This window comes from Papaver somniferum, chromosome 7 (assembly GCF_003573695.1).
Source record: "Papaver somniferum cultivar HN1 chromosome 7, ASM357369v1, whole genome shotgun sequence".
NCBI classification, from domain to species: domain Eukaryota; kingdom Viridiplantae; phylum Streptophyta; class Magnoliopsida; order Ranunculales; family Papaveraceae; genus Papaver; species Papaver somniferum.
In genome coordinates this window covers 35919383-35940568 of record NC_039364.1, presented here as the reverse complement: position 1 = coordinate 35940568, position 21186 = coordinate 35919383, and the positions used below count along the sequence as shown (strand labels likewise).

Here is a 21186-nt window from a genome sequence, read left to right as displayed (position 1 = left end):
CTTGCGACGAAATCGCAGGACGTCTTCGCACTTTCATGCGAAAACCCATTGATCTCGTCTTATCTTTTTCTTTTGTATTATTGCCTCTTCAGGATTGTTGCACAAATATGACAAGCCTTAATATCCTTGCGAATAAAAAGCCTTATGACATTTGCGTCTTAAGACACTTATCAGCTCCCTAATGGAGGGTGCCGCCCTTATCTCCCCCTGGTTGCCCCTTCAAGGAGGCGTACTTCTACCATACAAGGTTAGCTCCTCCCATCCAGTCTTAACACAACCAGTTGTTTTCGCAGCCTCTTATCCCTTTTACCTATAGGGTTATGGTTACGAGACTGCACCCTAAGTGGGGTTTTCTTCAGGCCGAGTGCAGTATAAGCCAAGACTTGTCAAGAATGGCAAGGTACGCTTCAAACGTCCCTGCACTCTTGACTCAACCGTGTACCTCGGCGCCTTGATCAGATCTGCACTCCTTGGGAGAGTCCTTATTACCTTAGTCGCCCAACCTAAGTCATATGCTTAAGTTGAGAATCCAAGGTGCCTCTCCCGGATGGGCTTCATTGACCCCAAATCTCCATGACTCAGGTTCCGGTGGCGGTGTAGCCTTTCCCTGAGTCCAATAGGTACCCCCTTATATGACGTACTTTAGGTCTTACATTTGCCTCTTGCGAAATTGTATTCGCGAACTAGGGTGTACGCCATAAAGGTTCGCCTCTTTCTCTTTTGTCATTCTTCTCTGATTATTTTCTGTAAAATTCATTATCTCTGCGAGAGTCTCGCAAATCATTATATTGTATCTGAATTTCGCAATCTCAATTTTGTTGTTCAATCAAATGTATTTTTGAGAATTTTACTTATTGCGAGATTATCGCAACAACTTAATCATTCATACATTTCTTGTTTTTATTACCTTTGCCATCCTCTGCTTCTTATTATTTTCTGCTACTGCTTCCTTGGCAGTGGTATGTTCATCCTTTTTATTTGAGCTAGCATTAATTTCGCAACATCTCTTCTCCTTTCTTTTCGATTGTATCCACCATCAACCTCTCACTTCTTTGTACATTTGATTTTGTGTCGCCAGTTTTCCTTCTTGTTTGCTCTTCCTTCGCAAGATTCTATCTCAGTTTCGTAACATCTCTTTCCTTCAACCCAATCTCCCTTTATGATTCCTACACCATTGGGGTGAGGGAATTTGATGCATTGGTGGAAAGTTGAAGCTACACCTAGAATCCCATGTAGCCAAGGTCGACCAATTAATGCATTGTAGGGTGATTCTACATCAACGACACAGAATGAGATTTCAGAAGATATTCCCTTCAATGGAATTTGCATAGTAACCTCCCCTTTAGGCTTGTTAGCAGTACCATTAAAACCATATATCTTATATGTTGATGGTATAAGATCATCATCTCTTCCACCCATGGTTTTATAAGTATGATAAAATAAGATGTTCACAGAGCTTCCAGTATCGACTAGAATTCTATTGATTGCCCATGAATCTTCAGCTTCATCATCCTCATCTTCTTTCGGTTTTGGATTAATTTATAATTTTATTACCAATGGATTGTCATGCACCTCTTCTCCTTCGGGAATTTCTTCTGCAGTAAAGAAATGATCTGTTTCTGCCATTCCTCTAGTGGCGAGATTTTCGCAATATTCATAATTTCTCTTCCATTATTATCTCTTGCGAACACTCTACTCAAAACATTATCATGAAAATCTTCAATTGTCTTATATGAATGTATGATAGAGTGACAGAATAGATTTTTTGCTTTTGCACCAACTTCTATGAAGAATGTTTCTTTCCTTTTCATCGTATTCACTTTGTGATGTTCTGGCGGTGGTGGTAATGGTTGAGATTGCGGATGCCCTACCAGAAAGTCGTTTAGTTTTCCTTGATCTATCATTCTCAAAATAATTCTCTTTACATTTCTGCAATCGTTTGTGGTATGTCCATGAAAATGATGATAAGAACAAAATTCATGACTTCTGTGGTTTGGAAGTGGTTCCGTTCCCATGTTCCATGGTGTTGGTATATTCTCCATCAAAATTATATCTTCCCATATCTTCTCCACACTTGCATTTAGAGGCGGCATCTTGATTTATTCCCATATTACCTTGTGACCTCCTTGTCCTCTATTAAAGTTTGGTATTTGACCTCCATATGTTTCTTGCGGTTGATCGAGTCTTTGAATCTTGTTATTTCTTCCACGATTGTAGAAATTTATTTCTCTTTCATACTCTTCTTGATCTCGGCTCCCCATAGCTACCAATTTCTGCTGATTGTTACTTGTCACCTTTTCTTGTTGTACTTGTGAAGTATCGCTACTGTGTTTATTAGCTTGGGTAATAAGCTTGCATTCGCTGTTTGTGAGCTGGTGTTCGCAACTGGATATGATTCCATTTCATTTTGTCTTTCCTCTAGAGCAATGTATTCTTCTTGAAGTTCTCGCAATTCAGTCATTGTAATCGTATTCTTGACTCTGAAAATTTGGACATACAACAGGTTTGTTGCAAACATAGCATTGATAAATGATAATATGAGATATCTCTCATCTACACGGCCATACATTTCGCTACACATAGTTTTCCATCTTTTAGTCAATTGTTTCAAACTTTCGCCAATCCTTTGTTTTAATCCAAACACATCTTCTATACCAGGTCGTGAGGAATTATTACTTATATATGCTCCCAAGAATGTGGTCTGCAGATGATTGAAGGAGGTTATTGTATTCTTTGGTAAACCTTCAAACCATTTTAACGCTTCTCCTGTTAAGATGGATGCGAAATATTTGCACAATACCGCATCATGATTTTCCCATTGTAACATGCACCTCACATAAGCTTTAATGTGCTGAATTGCACAAGTTGTTCCATCAAAAATGTTGGTTAATGCGCGCAAATTGCATTTCGGTGGTATTCCTCCTAATTGTACTTCCCTTGTAAATGGAGTTTTCGTAGCTTCTTCTATTGCTTCATCCAATTGTCTTCTACCTACTTCTCCTCTGTTATTTAGCATTCCTCTCATTTCTTCTAATTCTTTCAAGATTTGTTTATTTACACCTGAATCTTGACCCATTGGTCTCTTTAAATTTTGCTTCTCTTCTTTTGCGTTCACGTCTATCTTCTCTTGCGAAATTTTGTATCTCTTCTTCATTATCCTCATCTCGTCTTCTTCTGCGATTCTCTTCCTCATCCCTATCTTGAATTCGCAAATGATGACGTCGTTCATTTTCCCCTCCGTAATTTTGTTCATTTCTTATCAATTCAATTCGCTGTCTTTCAGCCATTCTCTTTACTCTATCATACTCCTTATTGAGATTATCATTATTCCGGTTTTGTACACGCCTTCTTTCTCGATTGTCACGATTGTTCTGGCGAATTGTCTCCTGAAGCTCTTGTCCTTCCATTTCCGCTCTCAATCTTTCACGTTCGCAGATTAAACGTACTTGTTCAGCATTATGTCTTTCAATTTCTTCTTCTATTCTCTGTTGATTTCTTTGAGTTTCTATCACATGTAAAATTCTTCTTCCTTCCTCTTGATTTCCTTCGCCATCTTGGTTATTTTGTCTCTGATTTTGCCCGTTCTCTTGATTTCCTCCAATTTTCCCATCATCAAAAGTTTCATTTTGTGGAATGTAACGATCATCAGTTCTTTCTCTATTTTCGCGATATTCTTCATTAGGATTTGATATTTCTTCTTGAATATTGTTTCCAGCATTGATTGTGGGTGAATTTCGCCTCATTCTCTTCTAGTCGATCTTGAATATGATTTTGTAATACTTCTCGATCTTCTATTCTGCAGTCTTATATTCTCCATCCTTAATTCGTGATGTTGCCTTGTTAAATTCGCACGTTCTTCTGCCTCAGCTCTTCTTTCTTCATGTATTCTTCGCCTCAATGTTTCTAACGCTCCAATTTCCTCACCTCCATGAATTATTCCTTCATCTGCTTCTTGATTTCTCTCTTCCTGTCTATAATTTCTATCTTGTTGCTCTTTTTCTATTTCTTCTGCTGAATTTGATCGCCAAGTGTGTACGCTCACTCTGTCATAATCTGTATTCCTCTCTTGAACTAGTGTTTGTTGAATTGGCGATTGAATTTGATTTTCTCTATTATTTCTCATTCTAGTAGATTCTCCCATTTCACTTCTTTCTCTTCCAGCAATTCTTTTGCTTCTTCTAGCCATTTCTTCAATGCTAACAGTATTGCAAGAAATTATGAAAAATTCTTAATCAATCACTTTAAATTTTCACAAATCTCAATATCAATCTTTAGCTTTTTCTAGAATAATCTTCAACTCGTTCCTGTTTCTAGCGCCATTATGTAGTTGCAGGAAATCCCACAACACACCCCTCATATGATTTCATTGTTGATCAACTCATTTTTAGGTTTACACTCTTAATTTTATTGATTAATTTTTGAGTGTTCTTACAAGAAAGATAAAGAAGTCAAGAATGATCTCTGCTCTGAACTTTCTCTCTCCTATTTACTTGTTTCTTACTCAAAAAAGATCTCCCTCTTCTTTACAACTCGAATGACTATTTATAAGGAAATACATAGTGGATGACAACTAATCTGTCCTTTCTTCTCGGATATGGTTTGCGACATTCTCGCAACCTTACAGATGTTAATTTCGCAAACTCTCTAATCTTCGCAAGACTATCACATCTTTCTCGTGACCTTAGATGTCGTCATTTATTCTATCATTACTGAAACTGTTCTGTGACGCTGTTATGCTGTGTCATTGATAAATTCGCTGAAACATTGTCATTGCGAAATTCTGATCCTACATACCAGTAGATATTTTCGGAATTAAAGTGTGAAAACCCGTCCGCGAACTTTGTTGTCTTCGGTATTCAATAAAAGCTTGTTTTGGCCACAACTTCTTCATCTGAACTCGGAATGACCTCATTCTTTTTGCATTCTTTTTATCTTTCAATTCTCTTCAAGATGATGAAGAGAAATCCTTAAATTGAATGAGTTAAGATCGGTCTATGGCCCTTCTCTTGATTTTGAGCATTTTGCTCCTTTTCGTCGCACTTCTTCCACTTCTCTTGGACTTGGGCGCTTGGATACTTGGGATACTTCTCTTCTTAGCTCTTTTCAGCACTTTGTAGCTCCTTTTTGGATGATTCACCTAATAGAGGCAAATAAGAGAAAACAAGAGTAATAATACGAATATATGCAAGAATAATAGCTAAAACAAGTATGGAATGGATACTAAAATCATATGATTATGCACTTATCATTTACTCTCGGCAAATCAACATATTTATCTATCTTCAGCTGTCCCGTGCAAGCAGCTGAGCCAGACTTGAACTCACATAAGCAGTTGAGCCGGTAGTTTAACAAACTAAATAAAAAAGAAATAGTACAAAAATAAACCATGAAATAGAATAAGAAATAGCCAGCCTTTGTAGGTCGTCATAAAATTTGAACTTCACTAAATCAAAATGCAACTACGTATGACTCATATAACTTTTACATATCCTGTACTTTTGAAGAGACTGGCAGATTTATATATCTGGAGTAGCAATGTTTTTTGTTATAGATAAATTAAAATTAAAATTGCATACAAGCAATGTTTAGTCAAAATAATAGATCCATAAGTCATTTAGCGGTTTGAAGAGGTCAAAGTAGCTATTTTTCTCTGGATCTATTTTGCCGGAAGTCAATAATACACAATAAACAGAGTTGTGTTAGGAAATTAATTCTTATAACATGAGAACTTCTTAGTCAATCACTGAACTTCATCTAAATGATCAATAACGCTAATCAACCATTGAACTTAATCTTAACGATCAATTACGCCAAAAAAAACTCTAATCATGTCCATTGTGCAATTTACATTAACTATTCTTTTATTTTGTAAGACCACAAATGAGAGCAGCGTAAAAATCAATACAACTAAGAAGAAAATCGATCAATGGGTAGTAGGATAAGGATTTACCAACACATAATAAAAAGTCCTGAAACTAAGAATAGGGTGATTAGGAAATAACAGAAAAAAAGAACCCAATAAGATTAGGGCTTACCAAGAGAACATAATTTTGGTGTTTATTCTTTTGGATGAAAAGCACAACTGCACAACAGTAGATAATTAACACAAAATCAATAATTAAAACAAAACATATGATGAATGAAGAAAAAATCGATTAATAGAAATAATAGGAATTCATACCTGCAAAATAAAACAAAACAAATGACAATTAAAACAAAATCATTTATCGGATAAAATAAACTATGGAGGAAGACAAAATCGTACGGAAGAAACAAAAAAATGAAAAATCATACCTGCAAAATAAAACAAAACAAACGACAATTAGAACAAAATCATTTATCAGATAAAATAAACTATGGAGGAAGACAAAATCGTACGGAAGAAACAAAAAAAGAAAACATGCAGCTAACAAAGAGGAAGTAGAATAAAGCTAGAATTTTGAAAAAATGCTTATGGTTTTATATACTTTAGTAATAGGCATTCACCGTCCATGTTAATTTCGTTGGCAACAAAAACAACTTAAAAGAAATCGAAACCCGTAATTTTTATTGGTCTAAATTTTTTTTCTAGTGGGCCAGAAGTTCTAGAATTCGAGTTCGATACAGCTTTTAACCACAACTAAATAAATATTCCTAAAATTATAAATACTCCATAATTTATGTAAAAGAATCTGAATCAAGATGTACACCACATGAGCACAATGAACAAATAAATCTGTGTAGGCTACTGCTAAACAACCATCTACATACTACATAGTGCACAATTTTTGATTTATTAGAAGTTGAAAACTATTCGCATGTGCATAAATAAAATGCAAAATTGCTACCCGAGTTACCAAAATCCAAATGGGTTATTAGCAGGCTCCATATGATTGAAAGTGGTTTATGGCTATGCGGCACTGGCAACCCTTGGTTGAGTGGTATTCTTGCTAAAATGTCCCCCCTGAATCAACTACAGCCTAGCTAGATGCTATAGAGCGGTTAGATCCAACACCCAAATTGGCAAGTGGGCCAAATTCTGTGAAATAAAACAACCAGCCGTGATTGGACCATTTGATCAAACCTAAAGAGAAAAGAAAAAGGACCTCGGTGGTATTTATGAGACAACATGTGTTGTGACAAGTCATAATCAGTTCAGACCTTCGGATAACAAGGCTCTCTAGAAGAAAGCAGCCGTCTATACTTTCTGTCTTATTTTCTTTCTCAGGAATGCGTTTAGAAAGTTTAGATTTAGGAATTATGGAGTTTAATGATACAATTAGATTGTTAGTTTGAAATCCTAAACTAAAATATACTAAGTGGGACGGAACGTAGGGCACACATTCCTCCGTCCCACAAACCGTCCTAACCCCTAACCTTTTCTGCTTCACGTTTACTTCATTTACACTGTTCGTCTTTCGCAAAAGCAATCTCGATATATAAAAAATTAGAATCGTAATGTGTACAACTTATATATGGATCCATAGATGCTGTCCTTCACCTTATATTCTATTAGAGTATATATATCACATATACACAAGGTAGCCGAGGTTATCATGTAGAAGGACCGAGGCAACCATATAAGGTATAGTCAAGGCAGCGTACACAAGAAGCCGAGGAGCAAAAAAAGGTCCGAGACAACCGTGTCGTGAAGTGAAGACCAAGTCAAGTAACCGTGCAACCAAGGCACGTGAAGTGAAGCGCAAGTTAAAGAATATATCTAAAATAACTACCATCATAGTTTAGTTAAATCTAACAGTATAAATAAGAGCTCTCCATGTAATTGCAAATCATCCCAGTATCATTTAATTCTGGAGATCAATAATATTCACCCTAAGGGCTTCTTCCGTGGACGTAGGTCAAGATGATCGAACCACGTTAAATATCGTCTTCCATTATTATTTTGGTATATAGATTTATTTTCTTCTTTATCATTCTTTTATCATTGATTTATCTTCTAATTGTTTTTAATCATGATCAATGATATTCATCTTAGTTTTGATCTGTATATCAAAATCTAAGATGGTATCAGAACCGTGCGCTCTCGATCTTTCAAAATCTAATTGTTTTTTTAACTTCTCATGGTTTTATTACATGGAAGATTTCCTCCATCAGTTGTTGCCAACAAATCAGTTCTCCATCGGCCGGTTCTTCTCACCGCCGTGTCTCTCTATAAATTCTATAGCTAAATCTTAGGATTTACCAGTCCTTATAAATCTCTAGAGTTTTAATTTATTGGTGGTCGTTATCACTTTCGGCAATCCTCACCGAAGTCAAGTTGCAATAAATATATCTTGTAAACCTTGTGCTAGATTGTTGCTGTTGGTATTATTTTGATCCACCGTATCAATCATATATTTTCTCTTCTCCCATCACAGACCTTTTGGTTGATGGTGTTCCCTATACTATTTACTAATCCTCACAGTACTCGAGCTTAGTCCATGGTGATCAATTATTCCATGTGTTCAGTTTCTTTCCTGCCTTTAGGGTTTCCCTCAATAATATTTCCAAAATCAGTTTCACTTTCGAGAACTCTCTTTGCCGATCATATATTTCCTCCGGCAGTTATCGTGATTGGTACTGATTGATGAAATATGTCACTCAATATCTTGTGTTTGGTAAAGTGAGCAAGTTTTTTCTTCGTAGTGCATCAACCTACACATGATCCATCACACCAAACACCTTTGGATAAAACTGTAGTGTATGAACGTACATAATGCTATTATTACGTCAACCTACTCAAACTAATTTACGTCAGAAACAGATTGAAAATATTGTGGTGTATCAACCCACACCTTATAATATCATCGACATAAATCCATCACCTGATAGCAGTTTATCCACTAACTTATTGGAAGACTTTTTATTCCAATAATGACAATATCATGTCAAAAAAAAGATCAGACCGAGACATAGAAAGTCACTGCCGTTCATCTTCCTCCGGCAATTCTACTGCCAGCATAGGCAGTCCATCCAAGTTTGTCCGAGATGATTTTAATTTTACCTCGTGATTTTAGTTCCTCCTCGTTCTTGATGACGTGTTTAATACAAGACTGCAAAAATGGTCCGTGGAAGAGTGCATTGTTATTGTTGGTTAAACAAACTCAGTAGCCAACTATTAAAGTAAGCCAAATCCAGTAACCTGCAAGACATTTGCTCGTTTGTATGGCTATTTCAACCGGTGACACAAAAAAAAAAAAACTTGCAGCCAATTAGGTCACCAAATTCAATTCCGTATAACTATTTCGTTGGTGCTGTCATTAATTAAGGGAGAGTCCAGTTCAAGTCTCGTGCTTGATGTTAGTGGACAGTTCAAGATACAAGTTCTCCTGGCATGGTTTGTCTGCCAGTCACATTCAAGCTCAGTCCAAGCCTGTCCAAGTCAATATTATAAACGGTACATCCAAGTTCAGTTCAAGTCTGTCAAGTCAAGTTCATATGGTGCAAGACAAAGCTTACAGTCAATTCCATCACCAACTTCATCTCAGTAGCTCGTGGTTAATGATCAACAGATTTCATCTCAGTAGCTCGTGGTTAATAATCAACCGTACAAGATATCAAGTTGTGTTCGACAATTTTTAAGTCAAATCAAGTCTTGGTACCATATTGTCTTTGTTAATAGTTCAAGCTGCACACTACGTTTCTCTACGTGTCCAACTTGAGGGGGAGTATTAGAGTATATATATCACATATACACAAGGTAGCCGAGGTTATCATGTAGAAGGACCGAGGCAACCATATAAGGTATAGTCAAGGCAGCGTACACAAGAAGCCGAGGAGCAAAAAAAGGTCCGAGGCAACCGTGTCGTGAAGTGAAGACCAAGTCAAGTAACCGTGCAACCAAGGCACGTGAAGTGAAGCGCAAGTTAAAGAATATATCTAAAATAACTACCATCATAGTTTAGTTAAATCTAACAGTATAAATAAGAGCTCTCCATGTAATTGCAAATCATCCCAGTATCATCTAATTCTGGAGATCAATAATATTCACCCTAAGGGCTTCTTCCGTGGACGTAGATCAAGATGATCGAACCACGTTAAATATCGTCTTCCATTATTATTTTGGTATATAGATTTATTTTCTTCTTTATCATTGATTTATCTTCTAATTGTTTTTAATCATGATCAATGATATTCATCTTAGTTTTATCTATATATCAAAATCTAAGATATTCGGTCCTATGTTACGTGCGAGATGTTAATAGAGGCGATAAGTGCATAACTGATATTTGAGTTACGAAGCTTGAATCTCCCAGTAAATGCTGCGCCTGGACGAGTACAGGGCCGGCCCTGGCATTTTGCTGCCCCAAAGCTTACCCAAAAAATGTTGTCCCCCCCCCAGCAAACTACAGTCAGGAGCATAAGGTGGTGTACAAACTATGTTAGCCTCATTTTCTGTCATATTTAAGCCTATAAATACATATATTAAGTTCCCAAATGTTTCCACAAGCTTGTCAAATATCTCAACAGAACATATATTCAAAAAACAATAATAATAAAAGTTCATTCGATTCGAATAATAACACAGATTACCATCTATTCGAAAATGACCCTTCTTACATTCCTGGATGCGAAATCAGAAAGTACAATTTTAAAATCAACTTGCATAGCCATGTCATTTTCAATTGCTAACATAGATAATCCTACTAGTCTTTCCTGCGACGTAGTTGATCGAAGATACGAGAAAATCAACTTTAGATTAGAAAAACTTCTTTCCGCGGAGGCGACTGTGACTGGAATCGTAAGCAATATCCTATAAGCAATCCATGCATTAGGGTAACAACCACCCATTCTTAGTAAAAATTGTAAGACATCGATTGGCTTACTACACGAACTAGGTAGTACAATTCGCATGACGATCAGTTCCATACATAATTCCCTGCCATCAATATCACTAGATCTACCATGCTTCAAATAAGCTTCAAGTGCAACACATGCACTCATCAATTCATCCTCACTCATATATTTCAACTTGTTCAAGTCATACAAAAACCAAAATATTTCTTCGTACATTTGAAATTGTTCAAATCTGGTTCGGAATGAAGACATAGCACTATCTACTATATATAAGAAGTAATTTTTTCTAAAAAACTCCTCACCTGATGTTGGTTCGGTAGTACGGATGGTACGAACTTCACGAAATGTAGGTTCAGTTCCCATCGCTCTTGCAATCTCCTTAGCTTCATCCATTGCCTTTTGAAACCCATTTACTCTAAAGTCTTTAAAAAACTCAATAAGACCTTTCGTTTGTTGTATAGCAACACCGATGTCCATATCTTTAGATTGCAATGACTTACTCACAGTATTAACAGCAAACAGAAGTCTATACCAGATAGTCAAGCTAAGATAAAATTCAAAATTATGCAAGTCAAAACTTACTAAGCTATCGGCAGTGCTGACTTCTTGAGAGATAGGGGATGAATCTCGCAATCTCTCTAAATCATTTCGAATTTTTGGAGCTTGGTATCTTATTGCTTTGACACTTGCGACACGGATTTCCCACCGTGTGTCTGACAACGGTTTAAGTGTCCATCCCTTCTTTCCAATCTCCTCTTTAAATACATCCCACCGGTTGGTTGAAGCTGAAAAAAGTGTATAAATACGTTGTATGGATCCAAAAAAATAACTTGCTTTAGGACAAGACTTGGCCATATCTGAAAGTATGAGATTAAGACTATGACAAGCACATGGTGTGTAGAAAGCTCTTGGATTGATCTCGAGTAATCTTGCCTGCACACCTTTATGTTTTCCTTTCATGTTTGCTCCATTGTCATACCCTTGTCCTCTTATATCATCAATGTTTAACCCAAGATTGATTAATGCATCTTCAAGTTCAAAAAATAAACCTTCTCCTATTTTATCTTCCACTCGCAAAAACCCAAGATAATACTCTTCGATTCTTGCTGTTGAAACATCTACGCATCGGATGATAATAGACATTTGTTCCCTGCGAGAAACATCAGGAGTACAATCAAGAATAACTGAAAAGTATTTGGCTTCGTGGATTTTCTTGACAATAAGCTTTCTCGTTGAATCGACAAGCATTGAAATCAGTTCGTTTTGAATCTTGTGGCTGAGATAATGAGTACGCATTTCATTCTTTTCAATGCTATCCAGATGATACTTTAACACGGGATCATATTTTCCAAGTGTCTTTATGAAGCTTAAGAAGTTACCATTGTTTTTTGTATAAACTTTCTCATTATCGCCACGTAATGCTAAACCATTCTTCGCTAGAAAAAACACTCCATCCTTCATCCTCTTCAATACTTCTTTATAATGTTTTCTCTCTTTGTTGATCTGTTCTTGTATTCTTTTGTCGATAGTTTTTTCCTTTCTCAATCTTAATTCCAACTCAAGCCAATCATACATACAACGATGTTGCACTCCACAGTTTTCGTGACTTGCGAGTCTTCCACTTAGGTTATTCCAATCATTAAACCCAGTACTGCACAACTGATAATTACTTTCCCTTTTCATGAACAGTTTACAACAAAAACAGAATACCTTGTCCAAAGTTTTCGAATACACTAACCATCTTCTATCTTGTTTCTCAAAATTGCTCAATTTCCGAAAGTAATGATAGCTAGAGAAACAATCGTTCTTGTCATCTCTAGGGAATATGATATTGTCAACTCTTACCGGACCATTCTCTACCAAAAAATCAACAAGTTTTTTATCAATTGTTTCCCAATTACCTGGATCAAGCATGTCTCTATCTGTTAACTTATCACCACAATTTTCAACTTCATTATTTTCTGTTGTTGTGTTTACATCATCCTCATTTCTATCTCTATTATCACCATCAACACCTTCATTCTCATTATTCACCTCATAGCCACCATCATTCATACTGTTAGCAGCACTTCCATAATTCTCATTGTCATTAACACCATTATCAGCAACACCAACATTCACATTCCCATTAATCCCCTCATTAACACCATTATTAGAAACACCAACATTCACATTATCATCCTCAATCCCATTATCAGCAGCCCCATCACTTACATTCCCCTCATTCATGCCATTATCAGCAATACCATTCCCCTCATTCATACCCTTATCAGCTGTAGCATCATCTTCGTTGGTGGCGTTCCCAACTATTGGTTGATTCCTAATCAAAAACTTATCAAAAGAATCTGCAGGAGATTTAGTAGATGCCAATCTCTTTTTTTGGTTCTTCCTATTTTGATAACCAGATGATTGTTTTCTTTTCAGAGGCATACCTGCCATTGATTCAACAAAGAAAAATGCTTAGCAAACAAGAACAACAAACAAAAAAATTTCACTAAAAATTGGAGGTTCAATTAGAAAAAAAATTCCCTAAAATATACAATTAAGTAATGTTAACTGAGAATCAAAAGATAACATTTAAAATCAATCATAAAACATACATGATAATATATTCTTATGATTGAATCGGGGGTTTAAAATTTTTTTCCCTAAAAATACACTTAAGTTATACTAACTGAAAACCAAAGATTAGATGCAAAATCAATTTTAATATATAAATGTCAATCTATCTTATGCTTCATGATTGAATTGGGGTTTTGATTCTACTTACCGTGGAGATGGTGGTGTCGCAACAATGACTCAAGTGGAAGAGCCGAAGAGCCAGAGGAGCAGGGAAGGAAATAAGGAAGAAGACGAGATTTTGATAGAAAAATCGAGAGAAAAAAATCTATCTGTAATATATGATATTTATTATATATTTAGCAATAAACCTTTAAAGTAAGTCCTTATTCATAATATGCCCCCTACTTCTCTTCCTATACATCCTTTTTACTTTTTGTACTCATGTTTTAAACCTTCATTTTCATTTTTTTTTATCACAAACCCCTTAGATAAAATCCTATTTTTGCTGCCCTTTCGCTGCTGCCCCAAAATCAACCTTGGTTGACTTTGCCTCAGGGCCGGCCCTGGACGAGTAGTATAGATTGCCCATGTGAACTGCTCTCTAAATTTCATACTAGTAAAGATGCAGTATAACCCAAGAGTACGCCTGCTTCCATTTGCGTTTCTTCAACATAAAGCTCATCTAAACTGCTTTCTAAATTTATAAATTTCAAAGGCTGCTACAGGGGGATCACTAGACCAAGCATAAAGTAACCTTCAATTAAACAGAGTTTGGTAACCCCCATAAAATTTATTAACCCTTGTACATATAGTAGTCATCTTGTGATGTTTGTTTTTTTTTCATGTGAATTTCACTAGGGTCTCTGCAGGTTTGTATTTTGATAATTGCAATATGTTCCTAAGCAAGGACATGGAACCTGTAATTTTTTGGTTGGTACTAGTAATGATATGATAAACCAAGGGTTTAGAAATCAGGCTCGAAAAGATAAGTCACTTTTCTGCTAGGAGCTAGGAGCTACCATGATATCCTATCGAAACTCTTTTATCACGCCAAGCATGAAAACACGTCTTTGCATGTTTTGCTTCCCAAGATTCATATCTAGGGTAAGATGCCGTGGGACTCAGACAAGCCAAATTGTTGCAACTTTTCTAGCAATTTTTTTTTTTCTGAAGATTTTGTTTTGCTCCGGTATCCATGTGAACATCCCTTCCCTGAGTATGTACCCGTTTCTTAATCTAGTCTAGCTAGTGTTAAGTTATTTACCAAAATTCTTTACCAATTTTTTGAATAGTTTCCTACTATTGAATCGATCAATTATGTAGCGACTAGGTAATAATTATTCCGTAGTATTATCATTGTAAATTATCTGAAGATGAAAACAGTAGTAGTAGCTAGCTTTATCATATCAAGTTGCATGACACTCAAATTACTAATCCATTGACAATGTGGAAATGAAGAAAAATCTTTACTATCAAGTTGTATGACTTTAATCACTCCCTTTACCTCTTTTTTTTCTCTCTTTCTACTCAATTATCTGTTATTACATGTCGTTAAAGTGCAATGAAACTACATATTGCCTTCATCATCTCACTTTGATACATAATGCTCGTCATATTTGTTATCTGCAACCGATCTATATGACATGCCACCCCAAAGGCTATGAGTGAAACTATCCGATCAATGGACACTGAATACATCATACAGTATACCTACTATGAATCAGTCATTAAAAGGCAATAGCAAGCTAAACCCTTAGTTAGCTTCAATGAGAAATGAGGTAGGTAAAACTTCAGCTATCTTAGGTACATATTTTTATGTATATAACATTGAAAAGAAATGTCGTAGTATTAAAGAGTGCATTAGTACCGGTAGTCATATGTAATTTCTACTCTTTCTTCCCTAGATTATGTGGTCCATGGCACTTATGGTTTTTATTTGTAACTACTATTAATTCTTCTAATAATGTAATGTACGATGTATATGCTCGCGGTCCTATATCGTTTATATAACAGTATGGTGGTACTATACTATCCAAGATGATTAATTTGTTTGTTTTTTAAAAAAACGACTAGAATAAAATGAGAATGTGTCGACATAGAGACAGCCTTGGGGGTGGCTCATAAAACAGAGCTAGTTGATTGCAATTAATCCCCCTAGGCCAAGTATAGGGTGCTGGTGGTCGGGTGGGTCATTTTGTGGGAGCAGCCGGACAGGCCCAGATGCATAGAAGAAGACAGAAGAAGTGTGTGTGATGATGAAGAATGGGGAAATGTGACAAAGACACAAATGACTGGAAACATGATGATTTGGATATACTGATCAGAATATTAGATGGGAATTGGGACAGTGACATGCTACTAAAGAACGACAAATAAGCAAAGGGCGGCATATTTTATCTTTGTGTTGATTAATTAGCTACAAAATTAGTTAATCCAGTTGATTAAATAGGCTTTAAGTAATTTTCTTGTATTGATTTGAAGGAATTTACGAACTTATCTTTTCTAGAAAGACTTTTGTTGTGGCAGCCGAATACTTTATAAACTTTTGTAAATTCATACTATCAAAAAAATAAACCACCACTAATGTACTGATAATTACTTAATTTATCGAATGGTAGTAACCAGTGAGTGTTCTGAATGGGCACTGGACAATTCTGGAAAATGGTATATCAAGTTTCCATCGGAGATACTCTTAGACTAAAACGATGTTTTGATAGTTAAATTGAATAGTTAGAAATTAGTTTGGGAACCAAATGTTATTAGTTGTTTTATGTTTGACACTTCTGCTTCTGGTTACTAAATAAATACTAATAAAATCTGATAAACAGTGCTTCCTGGAAAATTATTCGGAATATTCTCCTTTATTTCTAAAAAAAAAAATATTATTACTATTTAATTTTAACCTATTTTTAGGTTAAAATGAAAAAATAATGATATCTTTTTTCTGGGAACAAATTTTTGATAGTAAACTGGATATCATAAACTGCCGCAACACCATGGGTTGAGGGGAAAGCAGAATATGCACAATAACTAGATCAAGGAAAGGGAATAAAGGATCCAAGGCAAAAGCACTTGACTAACTAGCTAACTTGGACAAATTAAAAAAATGAGCTAGATAGATAGAGTGCGACACAAAATATCGGTGTGATAGAGAGTTGCCGTAAGAGAGAGAGTGAGAGTTTGGTACGATATTTGTCATGACTAAATAACGCCGTCCAGACAGACCTTTTATAAGCTCTCTCTCATTCTCTGCCACCCCCACGCGCACTCAATACCATCCTCCTCCTCCTTCCTTTAATCTCTACAGCTTATATATGTATATATATATATATAAGAAGTACATGAGATGAGAGAGATCAATAACCCTCCTTCAACTAATTCAAGAACCTGATTGGCAAGCAGCCAGCAGACACTAACTTACAAACACTATTTTAGACTCATCACACACAACCAACCAACATCCAACCAATCTATCTCTGTCGCGACTCTCATCCCTCCTGCTATAGCTCTAGTCTCCAAGTCTCATCAAATATATACAACCATCATTTACTCTCGATCGATATTTGCAGGCGCACAAGGACAAAAGCATATATACTTAATTGCTACTATTATAATTAGATCGATCGAGCTATATACCTATAGCTAAGAAAGTTAAAAATTTCTGGTTAGTATATACAATCTCTCCACACATATTATTTCTGGTTATATTTTCACTTTCTTGCAATCAATCGCAATACCACAACTATAGGTACTGCTGCTGATTCTCGTTTTATATCTTTGCTTCTTCCCCTTCCAGATAACATTATAAGTTTAAATACTTGCGTTCTTTTTATTTTGTTTCTGCTGAATCTGAGGTAGAAGCCAAGCTTACAGAACTGATTTCTTTGGATATATATTGTCTTGGACTTCTTACTTTCATATATATATAGTTCCCTGCAGGTATATGTATATATATTCCGGCAACAAATAAATCTCCAAATCAACAGTTTCGATATAAAAGGTTTTTACGTTTAGTATATTATATAATCCTGTTCATCAAGGTGAACTGGCCGGAATATACAGCATCTCTTTTGCTTTTGCTGTCAATCCATAGCTATATATGGACATGCATGAATCATGATCAACCCTAGATAACTATCCAATCCAAAATCATATATGTTTTGTCAAATTATCGTTGCAAGTACATCATGCACTAAACTAGCAGCTTTATTCATTATACACATATATGTCCAAACCGTGCATATCCAAACAGTGTTATTTACTTAGATTATAATCTTAGTGTTTTTCTATACAGAGAAGAAATGACTTGGAGTTGACATGATTTCTCGCCATATTCAACGGTGACGATGAATGCAGCTGTGAGTAGAGAGTACTGTACTAAACTGTAGATATAGGATATGGTGGTTGGTGTGTGAAAATGTCTTCCACCACTAAACAATTGGTATATATATCTAGAAGCCATGGAGTGTACCTCACTCTAAGAAAATAAAAGAAAAATACACAGCTAGCTCTACAGTTAAGAGAGACAAAACATACTTTCTTTTGGGTTTTCTTTAAAATAAAAGTCTATCTTTTCGTCTCCTTTTCTATACAACTCCTAAACTATTATGTTTTCTTCGACTAAATTCATGCTAACTCCATCTCAAAAGTATTAGTATTCATTTCATTTATAAAACAAAACCGAGCTTTGTTAATTAGTTAAATGAAGTATTAATAAGTAGGTATGTCCCAACTCTAAATTAATATAGAAGCCTTTCACGCTTCTTGTTGCGGGAACTTCAAATTTTCTTGGGTAAAAACCCTTTTGAAACGTGGTCATAAATAAGTTGGATGTGAAAATTATATACTACATCTTCAATCCGACTTTCACAGCCAACCATCAGCTTTATCCGTGAGAGTGGGTAAACCATAATATTTTGATTAAGATAAGATAGCTAGTAATTAAGATACTTGCATGATTATTACTTATTTTATTGTTGATTAACGAGGAAGATCATTTACTAATCACCTAATTATATGTTGGGTGGTTCATATTAGTTATAGGGTTATATGATGACGATGATGATAGTCATCATATATATAGTGGATGGATGGTCCTCAAGAATTGTTGGGCGTGTACTCTAATTCAAAACAAACTTTATGAATATTTATTTAAAAGTTGGTGGCTTATTTTTCTTCTAATTAGTTATGTGCTTTTTTCATTCATGAGTGCTACAAGTATATTCATCAAGGCTTCTTCTGTTTCAAAATTTGTCCTTTCGACACATATAAGAACACAACAGATATTAGGGACCAACCTAATCTTCTTTTTAGTTATTCATTAATTAGAATTAGGACCCACTCCCCCTGGAATAAGATCTTACAATTGAATTCTACTACTAGTACAATCTATATAGTAAACCTGAAGCTTTGATTTGGTAAGTGGTACATAGCTATATGTATATAAATCTCACTTGTCATATACACTTTCATCATCACCAGATCTTTTTCGTTTTCGTTTTCATTTAGGCTATGGTTGCTTTTCCTAAGAAAAGACCAGTTGCCGGACACTATTAGTTTCCTGACAACAAAAGAAACATACTCCCAAATCCAATTTCAGAAAATAGTTTTATTTGTAAAAATGCCATAAAAAAATGTAGGGAGAGCCGGAGAAGGTTATAAGTTTAACTCTTTTGGTAATGTTTTTCAGGTTGAAATCAATTCAACCAAGCAGAAGAAAACAATGGAGTTGGAGTCATCAGCTGTGCCACCAGGGTTTAGATTCCATCCAACAGAAGAAGAATTGGTGGGTTACTATCTTAGGAGAAAAATTAATTCTGAAAAGATTGATTTAGATGTTATCACTGAAGTCGATCTTTACAAAATAGAACCATGGGAAATACAAGGTATTATTTTTTTTTCGAGTTCTTTTTTCTTATTGTAAGTTGTTTTCTTAAGTATTTTTTTTTTTGAAAGGTGAAGAATTTGGTGTTAGTGAGTTTCGAACTCAGGTCACTGATATCATCAACCAGTAACTTTATCATTGTACTACCGTGACACCGGCTTATTTTCTTAAGTATTATTCAATATTGTGTTACTTATTACAGATAAGTGCAAGTTAGGCTACGAAGAAGAGAATGAATGGTACTTCTTCAGTCACAAAGACAAGAAATATCCGACAGGAACACGAACCAACAGAGCCACAACGGCAGGATTTTGGAAGGCAACTGGGAGAGACAAAGCCGTGCTTTCTAAGCAAAGGATTATAGGGATGAGAAAGACCTTAGTATTTTATAAAGGTCGGGCACCTAATGGAAAGAAAAGTGACTGGATCATGCATGAATATCGACTTCAAACATCTGAACATGGACCTCCTCAGGCAAGTCATCAAATGCTCTCATATTTCATAGTTACTAATTATGGATTTTAACTAATGTTTTTATTGCGACGAATAAATATAGGATGAAGGATGGGTTGTCTGTCGAGCATTCAAGAAACCAACTCCAAGCCACAGACAAGGATATGAGGCTTGGAATCATGCTTATTACCTCAAGGTAGCTTCTCAAAATTTCAACAAAAAAGGTGGAGGCTACCAAGCATTTGATAGTAATGCTACAAGTAGTAGCTCAATGCAATTAGATGATTCTAGTTATCATCAGCAACAACAAGGTAATGCTAATTTCCACCATAATTATTTTGGTTGTGGTGATCAAGACCAACTTGGTTCGAGTAAGCATCAATATTATAACTTGGATGATAATCAAGTCATGGAACTCCCACAACTAGAAAGTCCATCTATATCCACAAGCTTAGCAACAACAGAATTTGATGGTAATAATGGTACTAATGTGGGTTTCGAAGAAGAAAGGAACAACTATGGAGCGCAGTTCGTCGACTGGAAATCTGTGGATAGATTGCTCGCCTCAGAATTAACTGAAATGCCATCTTCTCCTCATGCAGTTGAAGCCCTGCCGCCACCACAAAATGGTTATTCCGTCCATAACCAAGGAAGCTATTTCCGTGAATGTTTTCCGGATTTGTAATGATCGTAAAAAAAAAAAAAAAAAAAAAAAAAAAAGAAACACGAATAGAGTTATCGACCAATATGTTCGATGAAGTTGGTACCGCACGACATAACAATTATTTCATGAGGACTACGAACAGATATAATTAATTTACTGACGATGAACTGAAGTTGTTAGAATATCAACAATTAATAATTGACTTGTATGAGTGATTGAAAACGGTGATTAGACAAAGAAGAATTCTCATAAATCTTGTGATTAGGGGGATATCTTCCCATTAACGAGTTTAGGATATTAGTAATTTAGAGTCCATCTCTTTTAAAGCTTTGTATCAATTGTGTATTACTTACTATATATTATGTTACAGAATTTATTTTGCAATTAACTTCGTATTTGTTTATTGAGGTATTTCAAGGTTTAAGTATCAAATAAACTAAAATTTAGTGATTTTATGAGAGGAAGAACAAAGAGATTAGAGGACATCAAAAATAATATACACTAACTCCGTAATTGGGAGCGGTCCTAAATATTAGGGTGAGTGGATTAACATAGGAAGCCTATTATAGGGGTTCCACGTTTTTGGTTTTGAGGGCTCCTATTGATTTAAATATCCTATTTGTAGATAAGGGTGGACCTAATCTATATACAAACATACGAAATTACCCATAGATAACTAATTTAATTATTCTTTAATACCTAACCTTCACCTAATTAAAAACCAAAAATGTTAGAGCATTGCTCGGTCGAACTCGCAAGCGTTGCTATCTCAAGCTTGTTTGTCAAATATAGTTGTCAGAACTATATGTCTTGATTTCTAGTCTACTTATAGCTAAAGTCTCGGACT

The 21186-nt window shown here is 35.5% G+C and overlaps 2 protein-coding genes across 3 annotated transcripts; one reads left to right on the top strand and one right to left on the bottom strand.

The window, feature by feature from the left end:
- Positions 1-10515: 10515 nt before the first annotated feature.
- Positions 10516-13215, bottom strand: LOC113294515 (zinc finger MYM-type protein 1-like). Its single transcript, XM_026542910.1, has one exon. The coding sequence runs from the start codon at positions 13213-13215 to the stop codon at positions 10516-10518; it is 2700 nt and encodes an 899-aa protein (XP_026398695.1).
- A 3400-nt stretch (positions 13216-16615) lies between these two features.
- LOC113296966 (NAC domain-containing protein 30-like) lies at positions 16616-20723 on the top strand. Of its 2 annotated transcripts, XM_026545331.1 has the most exons (5): positions 16616-17002; positions 17633-17696; positions 19028-19223; positions 19425-19696; positions 19779-20723. In XM_026545331.1, the coding sequence occupies exons 2-5, from the start codon at positions 17685-17687 to the stop codon at positions 20358-20360; spliced, it is 1062 nt and encodes a 353-aa protein (XP_026401116.1). In that variant the 5' UTR covers positions 16616-17002; positions 17633-17684; the 3' UTR covers positions 20361-20723. The 2 variants fall into 2 exon arrangements, with proteins under 2 accessions (XP_026401116.1, XP_026401117.1); XM_026545332.1 differs by lacking the exon at positions 17633-17696.
- The last annotated feature ends 463 nt before the right edge of the window (positions 20724-21186 follow it).

Bases quoted from the DNA above. Each gene is read 5' to 3' on its own strand.
- LOC113294515 (XM_026542910.1), bottom strand. From the start codon at position 13,215: ATGGCAGGTATGCCTCTGAAAAGAAAACAATCATCTGGTTATCAAAAT.
- LOC113296966 (XM_026545331.1), top strand. The intron at 19,224-19,424 runs GTATTATTTTTT...TACTTATTACAG, and splicing joins AGAACCATGGGAAATACAAG to ATAAGTGCAAGTTAGGCTAC. The intron at 19,697-19,778 runs GCAAGTCATCAA...GAATAAATATAG, and splicing joins CTGAACATGGACCTCCTCAG to GATGAAGGATGGGTTGTCTG.